The following is a 17385-nucleotide window of genomic DNA, read 5'->3' on the forward strand; positions in this document are numbered from 1 at the left end:
CGGATATACGATATCTTAAACACGGGGAGCAATGCATAAAATAATAAGAAGGAACCCATAACGTAATTTGGTGATTGGATTGGTAGTGCAACAATGATCCTCTAGTGGAATGGATCGTTGTTGATGGATGTAGGTGTGTATTCAGGGTTGAATACGAGATCCGAAAACCATCAGAAGGCTAGATCCAATACCTCCTCGAGGTCCCCACTGTAGCCTAAAGACATCTTCAAAAGGATGCAATCAAACGGATGAGATTAGTTCTCAGCCGTCGGATGAGATTTAATCTCGATCGTTGGATGAGATTAGTTCTCGACCGTAGGATGAATTAATGGATGAGATCAGCTTGTATCCGTGGGATTAGATCAAGTTGCATCCATTGGATCGAAATAAATAAAGAGGAATAGAAGAGAATAGATTAGAACCGTTGGATGAGATTAAGTCGCGTTCGATGGACGAGATCTCTCCGGTTCGGTTTTAATTCTCTTTGGAAGGAAGAACCGGTTCACAAGGTGAACCGAACCCGTCTCTCTATAGCCCACGCCCAAGTGAGTTGTTTGTGGCCATTGGATCAAAGAGATCAAGTTATATTAAAGAAGATTATATTAGAACCGTTAGATGAGATTAAGTTGCATCCGGCGGATGAGATCTCTTCGGTTCGGTTTTATTTTCTATTTAATATAAAGTTGGTTCATGGATTGAACCAAGGTGGTCGGCCACTTAAGGATAAGATTGATTTTAGATTTTTATAAAAAGGAAAAATCAAATCAATAAGATCTAACGGTGGAAAACCAAGCAAGCTAATCCAAGGGCCTAGATCCGAGATGGTTCTATAATTTGGAATTGGTTCATGGAATCAATCCAAATTAGAATCAATCTTTTAATGGGCGACCAAGGAATTGGTGTTGGCGTGGAGGCTATAAAAGGAAGGGGGGGGGGTGGGCGGCACAAGAATAGACAATCAAGATAGAAGAAGAGAAACAGAAACGATTTCGAAAACCCCTCCTTCTCTTCTAGTTGCCGCCGCCCCCTTCCCTTCTTCTTCTTCCTTTTCTTTTTCTTCTTCTTCCACCGCCACCTTCTCCTTCTTCTCTTGAGGTGGCCGAACCTCCTTCCCAAGGTGGTGGCCAGATCCAAGCAAGGAGACGAGACAAGGCGAAGCTGCTGCGAGAAGAAGCAAGGCGATCCAAGGCTTCATCATCCGGAGGTTGCAACTCCTTTAGTTCTAGAAGATCGTTGTCCACCCAACATCCAGGAAGAAGATAGGAATACAACGGAAGGCTCCGAGGTTATCAACAGGTTTGGGTATGATTTATTTTTTCGCAGTTTTTTTTGTACCTAGAACTAGTCATAAACTGTAGTTAAGTAATTTAGGAATCGGCGATCCTAAAGGATTGATTGACTTAGTCTTTTGTAGACTTTGTCAATTGATCCGGGCGGGATAAAATTTTTATCCTGTGGGGTTCTATGCTCTTCAGAGCGTATAGAATCTGGAACATAGGACGGAGGAGGATCCTAAGATCGCCATACACTTAGCTACCTTTGTCATATCATCTTTTGTTGCATTTTGTTGTGCAATCTTTGCCCCAAGTGCAGTGCATTGAGTTTCAATGTTTGGCTAAACCATGTTTAAAGTTAGGCAATACTTGTGATCTAACATGTGTGATGCAAGTTTGCAGGAAAGTCCAGGTTGAAGACTTGGCAAAAGAAAAGTCCAAGCGTGGTCTTGGCAAAAGAAAAGTCCAAGTGGGAAGTCTTGGCAAAGGAAAGTCCAAGTGGGAAGTCTTGGCAAAGGAAAGTCCAAGGTTGGTCTTGGCAAAAGGAAAGTCCAAGTGGGAAGTCTTGGCAAAGAAAAGTCCAAGGTTGGTCTTGGCAAAGGAAAAGTCCAAGTGGGAAGTCTTGGCAAAGGAAAAGTCCAAGTGGGTAGTCTTGGCAAGGAAAAGTCCAAGTGGGTAGTCTTGGCAAGGAAAAGTCCAAGGTTGGTCTTGGCAAGGACTTGACATGACGAAGCTGATGGAAGCATCTCAGGCTAGTGCGAGGATGATGGAGCATCCAGGGAAGGCACGAGGCTATAGGAGGTGTTTGAAGGCCGAGGTCTAGGTCAAGAGAAGCTGAAATGGGATTTTTCAGCTTCACCAGTCGACTGGCCCTGCCAGCAGTCGACTGCTCATAAATCAGACGCACACAGAAAAATCAGTCGAGCCAGAGGAAGACAGGAGTCGACTGGGCAGTCGACTGGAGTATTGGAGTCGACTAATGCCAGTCGACTGGTCTTGGATCAGTCGACTGCTATTTGAACGTTGGAGAAAGATGGCAAGCATTTAATGCGCTTTAATGCAAGATTTTATTGCCGATTGAAGCCATCAGTCGACTGGCCCTGCCAGCAGTCGACTGATGTCGAAGAATTATAAAAGAAGTCTGCTCGAGATCAACTCAAGAATTCTGCCATTCTTTTATCTCTTTGTGCTTCTTTTGAGAACGTGTTGTTCTCTAATTCTTTGCTTTCTTCCTCTCCTCCTAAACATTATTTCATATCATTTTGAGGAGAACGAAAAGGTTGTAAAGGTTTCTCCGCCTTCGAGGTTTTCGAGAAGGAGACGATTCATAGTGCAGCGGGTGTGTGCGTGCGTGTGGATCCTTGGATTAGTCACCTCTGCGGAGGTGGATACCAAGTAAACAAACCGGGTTAGCGTTGATCTATTGTTTTCTCTATTATATTTTGCTTCCGCTAACACTCTTGCAGAGAAACAATCAAAGAAAATTCAAAAAATGCTATTCACCCCCTCTAGCGAACCAACCGATCCTAACAGTTTACCCTCGGTGCGTGCCCTCGCGTATCCCACTTGTCCAAACGATGTCGGATCTTGAGAGCGTCAAGTGTCGCTCCTCTATTGGTATCCACACGGACAAGATGGTGGAGAAAACGAAACCACAAGGTGTGCTAGCACCTTAGAAGATTTCGGCCAGCACTAGAGGAGAGGGAGAAGGAGAAAAACTCTAGGAGGAAGGAGAGAATGAGAGTCAATGACAAAATCAACACTAAACCCCTCCTTAGAGTGGTTGGCCACTTCAAGTGGCTTTAATCCTATTAAATGTCATATAATGCCATGAGTTACAAACCACATTTGTAACTCCCATGAGGTGGCAATCCTTGATGATGTAGAGCATCATCATTGGCCACCATTTATGCCACCTCAACTCAAAGTCAAATGGTCAAGTCAAGCATTGACCATGAGGTGGCATAAGTCAAGTCAACATGGACTATGACATGGCAAAAGTCAAGTCAAACTTGATGATGATGTGGCACAAAGTCAAGTCAAACTTGACCCCCAAGTCAAGTCAAATTTGACTATAAAGTCCTCCTTCTCAAGTCAAGTCAAACTTGACTTCTAATCTCCAAGGTTGATCAAATCAACTCCACTAGTCTAGTTTGGATTACACTTAATCTAATTTGATTCAACACATGAATCTAATCCTCTTGGTTCATCATATGAACCTTATCTCCACCCAATTGCCCTTTGTGTGTGACCCTATAGGTTCTTGTAACATTGGCAATGCTCGTAAACTCATTTAGAAGCATAAGTAGTGAGCGGTATCTAGTAACACATCACTACTACCCAAGTAACAAGAATGTTGAGATCCAACATCACCATTGTGACTACTAATTGTGACTCTTTACAATATGTGACCATGTCCTTCTATCTTTGATATCATGATTGATCAAATCGAGACATAGACTGTGTCATCCTCTAATCAATCTATGTCTTGAACTCTAAGTAGACTCACTACAATCAAACAAGCTCAACATCACATGTTGACTCATTTGGGAATGGTCATGCACTTTAGTGGTCTCACTCTATCAAGAACTATGATATCACTCCCATTATATGGGAGGGATAGATCACATCTACATCACTCACATCCCTCTCAATAATTTGTTACATACCCAATAATCGCCTTTATAGTCCACCCAATTATGGGTGACGTTTGACGAAGCCAAAGTAAGTAACTCCTTATGTAGGGAACCATGGTGACTTCAAGTCCAAGGACTAATAGTCATACTAATAGCCACATGAGAAAGTATATGACACTCATATAATGATCCATGATACTTTCTCAAGGTGGATCATTCAGTATACATTCTCCAATGCATACCCATGTGTCAACTTGATATCTCATATCCATGACTTGTGAGATAAAGTCATCGTGTTGACCTACATGCTAGTCTCGTCGCATTAACATTGTCCCTGAATGTTAATACTTGACTAGGAATCATTTAGAGTAGTATTCTCTATATCATCTCACTATCGATTCAACCAATTGATTGATATAGATATGAACGCTCTACTCAAGGACGTTACTATACTTAGTTATTTGGCACCAATACAAGTAAGTATAATAATCATAATGAAATGCCTTTATAAATAGAAATATGATATAATGAGTCCATACAACAATCATCATATGATTGGCTCTAGGGCTCTCACTAACAAGAGATAATAAAATTAATGGGTAAAACCTCCTCTTACAAATGTTTGAATTCGTATACGTCCACACGATCGTGGCATACGTGATTCTCGGTGTTTGATGTGTTGGTGAATTTAAATTATATTATTTGAGGAATCAATATAATTTTAAATTCTAAAGTTTTGACCAAGTAATTAATTTGTGATTCTCAAGATTTCAGTATGGATTTCAATCCACTTGCTGTTATTCTAAAAGAAAACAAACTTACTGGTCTTAATTATATTCATTTGAAATGAAACTTGGACATTGTCTTAACTGCTGAAGAGTACAAGTTTGTACTTTTCAAAATCTGTCCTAGCGTGCTTGATAAGGATCCTACTAAAGAGGAGATAGAGAGACATAGGAAATGGGTTAAGGCAGATGAGATGTCGCGATGTTACATTTTGGCTTCTATGTTAAATGTACTGCAACATCAGCATCAGGTCATGCCTACTGCCTATGACATGATGCTCAATCTCAAAGAACTCTTCAGAGACCAGAATCGGGCTGTTAGGCAAGTGGCCAAGCAGTTTAGACACTGGAAGGTAGACTGCCCTCTTAGAAAGGAGAACAATATGTTGGTGCAAGATGCACTAAGATCTTACCTTGAGTTTCGATGTTTGACAATAAATCTAAGTCTCGTCAGTTTGACCAAGGGTTGACCCAAACAAAATCTGATGTTTGGTTGTGTGGAAGTGAGTGAAGTCTAGTCAGACGACTCCTGCCAGCAGTCGACTGCTCATAAATCAGACGCACACAGAAAGATCAGTCGAGCCAGAGGAAGACAGGAGTCGACTGGACAGTCGACTGGGGTTATGGATAGTCGACTGTTGCCAGTCGACTGGTCTTGAACAGTCGACTGTGATTTGAACGTTGCAGAAAATTGGCAAGCATTTAATGGCATTTAATGCAAGATTTTGTTGCCGATTGAAGGCATCAGTCGACTGGCCCTGCCAGCAGTCGACTGATGTTGCAGAGATTATAAAAGAAGTCTGCACGAGAACAACTTATCTTTTTCGCTATTCTTTCATTCTTTCGTGCTTCTTTTGTGAGCGTTTTTGTGCTCTGTTCTCTGCTTTATTCCTCTCCTGCTAGACAATATTTCATATCATTTTTGAGGAGATCTGAAAAGGTGTAAAGGTTTCTCCGCCTTCGAGTTTTCGAGAAGGAGAAGATTCATAGTGCATCGGGTGTGTGCGTGCGTGTGGATCCTTGGATTAGTCACCTCTGCGGAGGTGGATACCAAGTAAAATAAACCGGGTTAGCGTTGATCTCTGTCTTTCTCTTTTATATTTTTGCTTCCGCTAATCTCTGTGCAGAGAAAGATCAAGAAAAATCGAGAAACGCTATTCACCCCCCCCTCTAGCTATTCAACCGATCCTAACAGACTCCAGATCGAAAAATTAGTTTTTCGACTCGGAGTTAGCTTTCGTTCGATTTTTCCTTCCTGCAAAGAATGTTAGTGAAATAACATGCAAAGTATAACCATTTTAAGTCAGTTCTCAGAACCAACTAAGGGTCTTAACTTCAGATCTCCAGTGAGATCCTGGGTTAGACCGACACCTAATGTTCCCCTTGAGAACGCGTCCTCATCCACTCCTCTCGGGAGAATTTACCTGATTGTCAACCGAGTCCTCCTAACTAATTGGACTTGTGCTCGGCTCTATCCTCGGCCCCCAGGATTTGTGCTGCGACTGATCCTCCTGATCAGCCCAGTCTTCTGCTGCAATTGATCCTCCTGATTAGCCCAGTCTTCTGCTGCAACTTGGTCCTCCTAACCAAGTCCAAACTTCTGCTACGGCATGGTCCTCCTGACCAGCCCAGACTTCACCTGGTGCACTTGAATCTGCCAAGACTTCATGCCTAGCTTCCACTAGGACTTAACCTGTGTCTCTTGTATACTCAGTTCAATATGATTAGTACAATCATGTACTTAACTTGATCCTAGTTCCATAATCAAAACTCTCGTTCGATCTGCTAGTGCTTCCTGCACCAACAGCCATAAACAATCTATATTTCTTAAATGGGTCTATAATGAATTCTTAGTGGATTGATAGTCAATTAGTTAACAAATCTTTGAATTAATTAATATACCAATTAATTACTTCATCTATCACTTTAATTAATCTATAATTAAATTAACTTAGTATTACCACAGTAGTGTTGGTCTTTGGAAATCTGCACCACAATGTCCTTAAAGTTTTAAATCATTTATAACACTACTGGAAGGGTTTTAAAAAAGAAAATAAGGACTTATTTAGGCTCAATTTCACCTAATAAACTTGTAGAAGTTGGAATGAGCTTAATCAAAGCACTGTAAATCCATTAATGGATTTTGATCCGAAACTCATTGATGGACCTAGGGGACTTAGATTTCTAAAAAGTTGCAATGAGATGAAAAAAGTGAGTGTGTAGAAGGGAGATATAGTGAGAAATCCTAGTCTTGAGTCTTCTACACGAAGTTATAATCTATGTCAATTGGCACAAAGTTTGAAACTTTCTAAACCTTTTGAGAATGTTGGAAACCCTTTACGATGATAACGAAGATCACCCTTGGACTCTCGTGTATTGCAAAAACCTATAAGAGTTAGAATGGATCCAATTAGAGCTCTTTAGATCCATTAATGAGTTTTGATCAAAATTCATTGATAGATCTAGGGTATTTGGATTTCTTAAATTTTATCATGAGATGGAAGATGTGAGTATGTAGGAGGTATATATGGTATTCATGTATAGTTTTGACATCTCTACAATAAGTTATGTGTATGTGTTAAATGTCTACTTTCGAAGTCCATAACTTTTGACTTGGATATTAGAACGAGAAGTTCTACCTGCCAAATCGAAGCTCGTTCAGGATTCTACATTTGTTACTAAGGTGAAACCCATAATAGGCCATGTTTTGGACCTAAATTACATTGTTTAAGACCTTTTTCAAGGTTCAAAAGAAATTTTATATTTTTTATTAATTTTTACTTATAATTTATCATAGAAATATCAAAATCAGTTATAGATACCATAAATATCTTCACTACACTACTCTCTTCCATTTCATAATAAATTTTCATAAATCCAAAATACCTAGGTCCATTAATGGATTTTGATCAAAATTTATTGATGAACCTAGAGAGCTCCGATCAGATCTAAAGATCTCCAATTATAGGTTATAGTTTTTTGAAATTCCCCGGAGTTTATATACGCCTAGATATATCAATTTAAAGTCATTAACAATAGTGATTAAAAGGTTTTCAAAGTTTTAGACTTTAAGAAAATTGATATATACACATAACTTATTGTAGGAATGTCAGAACTAGAAATGAACATCATATATAACTTTACACACTATCGGCTTCCATCTCATTTTAAAATTTTAGAAATTCAAATTGCCTAGGTCTATCAATGAATTTTGATCAAAATCTATTAATAGACCTAGAGCTCTTCAATTAAATCCATTTCAACTCCTATGGATTCATTAGGTAAACTTGAGCCCAAATAAACCCTCATTTACTGTTTTAAAGTCCTTTCCAATAGTGTTTAAAATTATTTGAAACTTTAAGAACACTATCATGCTAGTTTTCGAACACCAACACTATTGTGGTGCTGGTCTTCAGAAATCAATATCACTGTATGTAATCAAAATTAGCACTGTGGTATTGATTTGTGAAGATCAGCACCACTATGATGTTGATTTTTAAAAAACCAACAACACAACGAGTAATATTGTATTTAAGCTGTGGTGTTAATTTAAAAAAATAACACTAAAATAATTTTTATTAATAAAATCATTTCTCATAATTATTTTTATTTTTTAATAATTATATATTAAAAATTAATATTTTATTAACCTTCTTTTATATTTTAAATATTTTATTAAAATTTTAAAATTAAAATTAAATAAATTTAAAAGATTATCTACGTTAAGTAAAATTTAAATTAAAATTTAATTTAATTTTAGAGTAAAGAAAAGAGAAGAAAGATATTGTAAGTAAAAGAGAGAGTTAAGAGAAGAAGAAAAGTTAATAATTATAATTATCAGTAGAGTAGTCTTTTAGAACAACGAAACCTGGATGTACCTTTTGAATACTCTTAAATAATGTCCTTTGAAAATTCACCCATATGTATTTGTTGTATGATTGTCTCGCTTTTTACTTTTTAAAATATATAATTAATGTATTTCGTAGATCAAACACAACCTCAATTTCCATTTTAGAAGACGTAAATTTTTTTTTTCTAGAATTATAAGGCTGTCAGCGGATCTACCGCTAGTTATTTGGCCGCTGGAGAACGATGTGCGGAGCACGATATAATGCACACCGATTTCAGATATCGTGCTGCGCAAACCCAACACTGTTTCTGGCCGTGCAACGCACGACGACATCTCGCATACAGTGTAGCTGCGGAAGTTTCCACGTTATGTTTTTCTTGTTCCCTTTTTGACTTGCTTATTTATAAACTTGGACGCCCTGGTCTTCGTCTGCCCGCGTCGATCAATCCGGCCGCCGTTATCTCCTCCATTCGCTAACCTTTCAAGATTCCACTTTTCCTCCCTTGTATTTGAGAAATCTTTGCGTCATACTCGAGACGATGTCGAGGAGCATTTACGCAGAGAAGCAGGCCGCGGCAGTTTAAGTAATCCGCGTCGAAGATTACATCTCCGGATCTTAGCTTGACCTACCAGGCGTTGTGAAGAAACCTATCACCTAAAACGCGTCTTCTTCTTGTCTTCTCTCCAGCTGAAGGAGAGAGTTTTGCAAATTTAATTTCCTGCGACTTGGTCTCTCCTGCTGCCGGCTGAGCTGTTATCCATCCGATTGACCTCGTTATTTGGATCAATTCAACGAAAGAAGGAGCTTGAAAATTCCTCTTAAATCATAATTGTGTTGCTCTGACATTTGGAATCCATCGGCCGTCTCCTCTGTTTCCGGGCTCTGCAAAAACGCTTCGCTAGCGACCGATGCTTTGATCCGAAGGGCAGAGGGTCGCATATATAGCAGGTTTGTACCGATCTTGCATTGCAATGAAGATTGAAATCTGGAATAATTAGTCATCAGTTTAAAAGGAAGGTTATTAAATGAGGCGTGATATTTTCGGGATCAATTTTTTTTCTTCTCTCTTTTGTCTTCCATTTTGCTTTGTTGCTCCTCTAGCTGTTAATTTTCATCTATGTAACCAAAATTGATTCTTGGCAATTAAATCTTCACGGGCTTCTTAGCTTGTTCCGCGTGATGTAATACTAGTCGGTGGCGCAGGTGGTAATTGAAGCAGTGTGACTAAGCACAGGAAGCGGATCGGAGTTGCAGTAGGCATGGCGTCCAATGGCATCCACCGCACGAATCGATCGAGCCGTGGTGGGGGCGAGCATCAGCAGGGCAGCGGCACGGAATTGCCGCCGATCCCCCGAGCGCCGACGGTCCAGTTCGGGCGGCGGACGGAGTCGGGACGTTTCATCAGTTTCTCCCGCGACGACCTGGAGAGCGAGCTGTCGAGCAGCGAGATGGGCAGCGGCCGCTTCGCCAACTACCACGTCCACATCCCAATGACTCCCGACAACCAACCCATGGACCCCTCCATCTCCAGCAAGGTGGAGGAGCAATACGTGAACAGCTCCCTCTTCACCGGCGGATTCAACAGCGTCACCCGCGCACACGTCATGGACAAGGTGCTCGACTCGGCCGAAGACGGCGGAGGCCAGGGCCGCGAGGACAGCCGTCTCACCTGCGCTGTTCAAGGGTGCGACTGCACGGTGATGCGCGACAAGCACGGAATGGTTGTGGCGCCCTGCGAGTGCGACTTCAAGATCTGCATCGATTGCTTCACGGACGCCGCCAAATCGGGGGGCGGGATCTGCCCCGGGTGCAAGGAACCGTACAAAACGACCGACCTCGGCGAGTTGCTGAGCGGAGGCGGGGGCGGCTGACGTTTCCACAGCTGCCGAGCGGTGGGGGCGGGCCCAAGATGGAGCGGGGGCTGTCGGTAGTGAAGTCGCAGAAGCAGCTTGCGCACTCGCAGACCATGGCGCAGGGAGGAGGAGACTTCGACCACACCCGGTGGCTGTTCGAAACCAAGGGAACCTACGGGTACGGAAGTGCCATTTGGTCGGAGGAAAATTACGACGATGTCGATGGCGGTCGTGGTGGGGGGCATGGACATGGTCATCCCAAGGAGTTGATGAGCAAGCCGTGGCGACCTCTCACCCGCAAATTGAAGATCCCTGCGGCCGTCCTCAGCCCTTACAGGTACATATATTCAAATAATAATTAATTTTGTTTGCACTCAAAGTACAATCTTAATTACATTACATATATTTTGATCATGATCTGCCTACCAGATTTTCAATTAATAAGTTTAGTCCTTTAGTTACATTCAATTTTGCAAAGAATATATATACATATATTTTGATCATGATCTTCCTTTACCACATTTTCAATTAATAAGTTTAGTCCTTTAGTTACATTCAATTTTGCAAAGAATATATATATATATATATATATATATATATATATATTTTAAATTGGAATGAATATTGAAAACTCAAGAACACCATACATATAATTTAACAAACTGATGATGGAAGAATGTTGAAGATAGACATACATGTATCTCCATGTAAGGAAACACATGAGGTAGAAAGTCATATGTGATGATGAGATGAAATGTTGAACAAGAATAGGAAATTATTAGAGTAGAATCTGTCTTCTAATTTTCATTTTACTTAGCTTAAAGGAGTAGTTAGCCTGGGTGGTTTAGAATAACGCTCTCAACTATCTATCCAGGTCATGCCTACAATATACTTTTCCCATATGGTAAGCCAAAAATAAAAAATTTCCAATTCAATATATTTCCCATGTAATCAATATAATTCCCAACGAAATTGTCTAACATTTCTTAGGTAAATCACTTGAAAAAAATTCTACTAATCAATCTCCATTGCATGAGGTGGCCAGAAAACCTCTTACAAAATTTTCTTCTCTCAATGCTATAAATTAAAGTGAGGGAGAGATGAGTAATACCAAGAGTTTTAGAGAAAGTTTGATGTTAGATGTCTAAGCCCTTGAAAAATATTTAGCTTGAGCTAATTATCATAAAAATTTCACATGAGAATTCATGCACCCTTCTCAAGCTAAACAATCCAAAAATCTTATATAATAGACTCCAATTACTAACTTTTAACATCTCCAATTAATTAAAATAAGTTCAAATTGATTGATCAAACATTTGTAGTCATTCCAATAGTCAAGTTCTTATGTCCATTGTTTGGAGAAATCATTTCTCATCAACTAAGTCTATTAAAATTCGATATAGTCAATTATCGCCTCAATAAAAAGATTTTCATCCTAAGTTAACTGCCCACTCTAGTCTATTAAAATTCACTTTAGTTGATATATTAAATCTACTTGAGATTATATATTCACTTGGCTCAGACCCTCATAAGCCTAAACAAATCTTGAGAGCAAGCTTAACCAACTAACTATTATTCGAAACTTATTATTTTTGGTCAAAGGCTTCCTACAAGTTATTCTACAGTCCTTACCAAGTACATATATCATCATTTGACAAGTCGATCAGAAGCTATAAGATCATGCTAGCCAACTGTGTCACCACTTTATAAAATGTTACCTTGAAGTGTGCTTAATTATCCCAATATATCTCCTCACAGATGGTTCACAATTATATTTTACTTGAATTTCACAATTATATTTTACTTATAATCACTCATAGTTCACATTGCACCAAGATTTTTAGCACGGTCAATGTTTTACATTACCTTTGAGTTCATCTATGATATCACATCAACAACCAAGGATGACACCTTGGTGTAGGTATAGAGGAGATTTTTAGCACGGTCAATGTTTTACATATAATCTTGGAGTTCATATTTCTTAATAGCAACATAAGGAATGATGTGTAAGTAGAGGCCTAGATTACCTAGTGATACAAAGGCTTCGACTTTTCAATAGACAAGCAAATGCAATCGACTACAGGATGATCTTTACAACCAAGGATGACACCTTGGGAGGTATAGAGGACTTTGTGCATCTATGATGGATTGAGGAGATCATGTGAGGGCACCTTTAATAAACTCTAAATTATTGACAAAGTTGAAGACTTAAAAGGAATTTTTGTAAGAGATTATGAGCGAAATATAATCTTGGAGTTCATATTTCTTAGTAGCAATATTAGGAATGATGTGTATAATTAAGTGGAGGCCTAGATTACCTAGTGATACAAAGGCTTCGACTAAGAATCAACATACAAGCAAATGCAATCGACTATAAGGTGATCTTTAGTCAACTTTGGAATTAAATAAATATAATAGTTTGAAGAATAAAGTATTTTTGTTTGGACTTTAGTTGACTAAAATGGGATCCAATTGATTGGAAGCTTGAGTAGTCTTTTTGATAGGTTTTCTTGTTGACTTCTCCAAGAGCCATTCGTGGCTCAATGACTACTTTTGCCTAAAGAAACAATTGGATAATTTCCAATAAATTGGAGGTGCATGGAATAAAACTATTGGAGCCTTTTATACGCAAGAAATGGAGGTTGTTTATCTAGATAATGATGCATGAAATTATCTGTGAAATTTCACTGACTAAGTGCTCAAGTTAAACAACATTTAAGGGTTTGTAAATCGAAGCAAAGACTCTCTCTATAAGCTTTGGTTAATTCTTCTCTACTTTACTTATTTGCATATTTATTTGTAGGAGATGCATAAGATTTTTTTTTTTTACTCAAATTAAAGAAGATACTATTAGTGGTTTTGTAGGAGTGATTGACTAAACATGTTGATAAGTAATGGAATAAGAGTAGAGCTCGAATCACATAAAATCTAATGTGTTAGTATTGTATTTCTTATTATCTTATATGATATTTTTACTACACAAATGTTTGACATGATCAAATTCATACACGAGAAATAATTTTATTTTTAAATCACTATTTAATTACCCTTCCTTCTAGACAGTCTAAACCATCACTATAGTGATTTTGCATCCTCCTCTAACCAACTTCTCTTATCATTGAAGACCTCATTGGCCTTCAATTGTTAGCACTAAAATACAAGTTACACCTGCTATAATTATAGAAAGGGTCAATACAAAACATGAGTCATGGCAGAAGGGCGGGAGACTATGCTGGATCACGCTACTAAAATACAACTAAACTTGTCATGTTCATGAGTCGATTTCAGGAGGATGACACGAGCCTATGCTGAACCTGTTTGTGACCTTTAAGAAATTCTGATAACTAAGTTATTTTTAGGATTTCTGTTACACAAACTTATTCGTATTCAAATTCAGGCTTCTCATCATCATCCGCATGGCTGTGCTTGCTCTGTTCCTGACATGGCGAATCAAGAACAAGAACGAGGACGCGATCTGGCTTTGGGGGATGTCCGTCGTCTGCGAGCTTTGGTTCGCTTTCTCTTGGCTTCTTGATCAGCTGCCCAAGCTGTCCCCGGTTAACCGCACCGTCGACCTCTCCGTCCTCAAGGAAAAATTCGAGACGCCCACAGCGTATAATCCTACCGGCAAATCCGACCTCCCCGGCATCGACATCTTCGTCTCCACCGCCGATCCTGACAAGGAACCCGTCCTCGTCACCGCCAACACCATCCTCTCTATCCTCGCTGCCGACTACCCAGTCGAGAAGCTCGCCTGCTACGTATCCGACGACGGCGGCGCGCTGCTCACCTTCGAGGCCATGGCGGAGGCCGCCAGCTTCGCCTACCTCTGGGTGCCCTTCTGCCGCAAGCACAACATCGAGCCGCGCAATCCTGAGAGCTACTTCGCCTCCAAGAGGGATCCCTACAAGAATAAGGTGCTGTCGGACTTCGTCAAGGACCGCCGACGGGTGAAGCGGGAGTACGACGAGTTCAAGGTGAGGATTAATGGTTTGCCAGACTCCATCCGCCGCCGGTCCGACGCATTCCACGCCCGCGAGGAGATCAAGGCGATGAATTTGCAGAGGGAGAAAGCCGGAGGCGGCGATGAGCCAATTGAGCCAGTCAAGATCCCCAAAGCCACGTGGATGGCAGACGGCACGCACTGGCCGGGCACTTGGATCGACCCATCTTCAGAGCATTCTCGCGGTGATCACGCCGGAATCATACAGGTAGGTACACAAGGATGTATATTTTATTGAAAGAAACGGAAAACTAATTTAATCTTAACAGGTGATGCTGAAACCTCCGAGCGACGAGCCTCTGTACGGTAGCAATGACGAGAAGCTGCCACTGGATTTCACGGACGTGGACATCCGATTGCCGATGCTGGTGTACGTTTCCCGTGAGAAGCGCCCCGGCTACGACCACAACAAGAAGGCAGGCGCCATGAACGCGCTGGTGCGTGCCTCCGCCATCATGTCCAACGGCCCTTTTATCCTCAACCTCGACTGCGATCACTACATCTACAACTCGCAAGCGCTCCGCGAGGGCATGTGCTTCATGATGGACCGCGGCGGCGACCGCCTCTGCTACGTCCAATTTCCGCAGCGGTTTGAGGGCATTGATCCCTCCGACCGCTACGCCAACAACAACACCGTCTTCTTCGACGTCAATATGCGGGCTCTCGACGGCCTGCAGGGCCCCGTGTATGTGGGCACAGGCTGCCTCTTCCGTCGCATCGCTCTCTACGGATTCGACCCCCCGCGAGCTAAGGAGCACGACCCCGGCTGCTGCTTCCCCCGCCGCCGCAAGCCCCTACGATCCACTGCCGCCGCCGATGCCGATGCCGAGGAGACTCGTGCACTCCGAATGGGAGACTACGAAGACGGCGACATGAACCTCTCCACCTTCCCCAAGAAGTTCGGCAACTCCAGCTTCCTCATAGACTCGATCCCCGTGGCAGAGTTCCAGGGCCGCCCCCTCGCCGACCACCCTTCCATCAAGCACGGTCGTCCGCCTGGCGCCCTCACCGTCCCCCGCGACCTCCTCGACGCCTCCACAGTCGCCGAAGCCATCAGCGTTATCTCCTGCTGGTACGAGGAGAAGACCGAGTGGGGGCAGCGCGTCGGATGGATCTACGGCTCCGTCACAGAGGATGTCGTCACGGGCTACAGGATGCACAATCGCGGCTGGAAGTCCGTCTACTGCGTCACCAAGCGCGACGCCTTCCGCGGAACCGCGCCCATCAACCTCACCGACCGCCTCCACCAGGTGCTCCGGTGGGCCACCGGCTCCGTCGAGATCTTCTTCTCGAGGAACAACGCTCTGTTAGCCAGCCCCAAAATGAAACTTTTGCAGCGCGTGGCGTACCTCAACGTCGGCATCTACCCCTTCACCTCTGTCTTCCTCATCGTCTACTGCTTTCTCCCGGCGCTGTCGCTATTCTCCGGCCAGTTCATCGTGCAGACGCTGAGCGTCACCTTTCTCACCTACTTGCTGATCATCACATTGACGCTCTGCATGCTTGCGATTTTGGAGATCCGGTGGTCAGGGATAGAGCTGGAGGAATGGTGGCGAAACGAGCAATTCTGGCTTATTGGCGGCACCAGCGCGCACCTGGTGGCCGTCATGCAGGGGCTGCTCAAGGTGGTCGCCGGAATCGAGATCTCCTTCACGCTGACATCCAAGTCCGCGGGTGACGACGAGGACGACGAGTTCGCGGACCTGTATATAGTGAAGTGGACATCGCTTCTTATCCCTCCCTTGGCCATCATCATGGTGAACCTGATCGCAATCGCAGTGGGGGTGAGCAGGACGATATACAGCGAGATCCCTCAGTGGAGCAAGCTATTGGGTGGCGTCTTCTTCAGCTTCTGGGTGCTCGCGCATTTGTATCCCTTCGCCAAGGGGCTGATGGGGCGTAGAGGCCGAACCCCCACCATCATCTATGTCTGGTCCGGCCTCGTCGCCATTACCATCTCCCTGCTCGTCGTCGCCATCAACCCGCCCGCCGGTGCCAGCTCCCAAATCGGCGGCTCCTTCACCTTCCCGTAATCAATTACTGGATCCTCCAACTTGTTGAGCAAATTGGTGGCTCTCGACCTCGAATTCAGATGAGGCAACAGGTCTTAATTAAATGCTCATCATCATGATCATTCTTTCTTTTACGAACTTTTGTCATGTATTTCTATCTAATTTTTCATTGGCTATTTGTTTGAGTTTATATAATTTTTGGTGATCAAAATAGAACCGAAGCATAGCGTCTTCAAATGTAAAACATAGTTTGATAATGAATCAACATTTTGACGTTATTTTGTATTTCTATTTGACATTTTTATTCTTCTCGTGCATTTAATTTCATGTGTTATATAGTATTTTATGAATAAAAGTTTATTTTAATCTTTACATTAAATCCTTTCTAATTGATAATATTTTTACTAATATATGAGTGTCTTATTTTGTAGGGATTTAAAAGAGAAATTGATCGAGCCTAGAGCATGCCAGAGCAAGGCACATGGTCTGACCATGCCCCACTTTGCTCGTTTTTGGAAATCGACTAGAAGCTCACATTAGTGGCCAACACGATTTGGCCGTGCCCCCTGACACAGTCTGACCATGCCCCCTAACACGACTTAATCGTGACCCCTACACAGTCGTGGAGTGCGATGACTGATTCATTACTTAAAGGCTAATTCATTGGGACATATAAAAGCAAACTATTCTAGATCTGATTGGGAGTCATATATTTTCTTCCTCCACCTTCACCATCCTCCTTCCATGTCCTCATCTTGGTTGGGTGAGGTGCTTCCATTTCCATCTCCATCTCCAGTAGCCACCTTCATCTACAAGCTCTCATCTCGGTTGAGAGAGGTGCTATCATCTATCTCACCCCAGTTAGGAAGTTTTCCTCGCGAGGAAATGCATAGCTTGAAGAGGAAAAGAGTGTTTGATGGTCTTCCACTTTCTTAGCCTCTACAAGGCCATCTCTGATCATGTATCAAGGC

At 42.1% G+C, this 17385-nt stretch overlaps 1 protein-coding gene across 1 annotated transcript; it reads left to right on the forward strand.

Annotated features, from left to right (window-relative positions):
* Positions 1–9116: 9116 nt before the first annotated feature.
* LOC141846056 (cellulose synthase-like protein D1) lies at positions 9117–16635 on the forward strand. Its single transcript, XM_074734043.1, is given in 5 exon segments — positions 9117–9494; positions 9750–10403; positions 10406–10736; positions 13797–14610; positions 14672–16635. Coding segments are annotated over 4 exon segments (3507 nt in total). The 5' UTR covers positions 9117–9494; positions 9750–9805; the 3' UTR covers positions 16436–16635.
* Positions 16636–17385: the final 750 nt, after the last annotated feature.

Source organism: Curcuma longa, chromosome 15, assembly GCF_044706935.1.
Source record: "Curcuma longa cultivar G26 ecotype Majalengka, Jawa Barat chromosome 15, ITB_CL_G26_1.1, whole genome shotgun sequence".
In the NCBI taxonomy this organism is placed as follows: Eukaryota; Viridiplantae; Streptophyta; class Magnoliopsida; order Zingiberales; family Zingiberaceae; genus Curcuma; species Curcuma longa.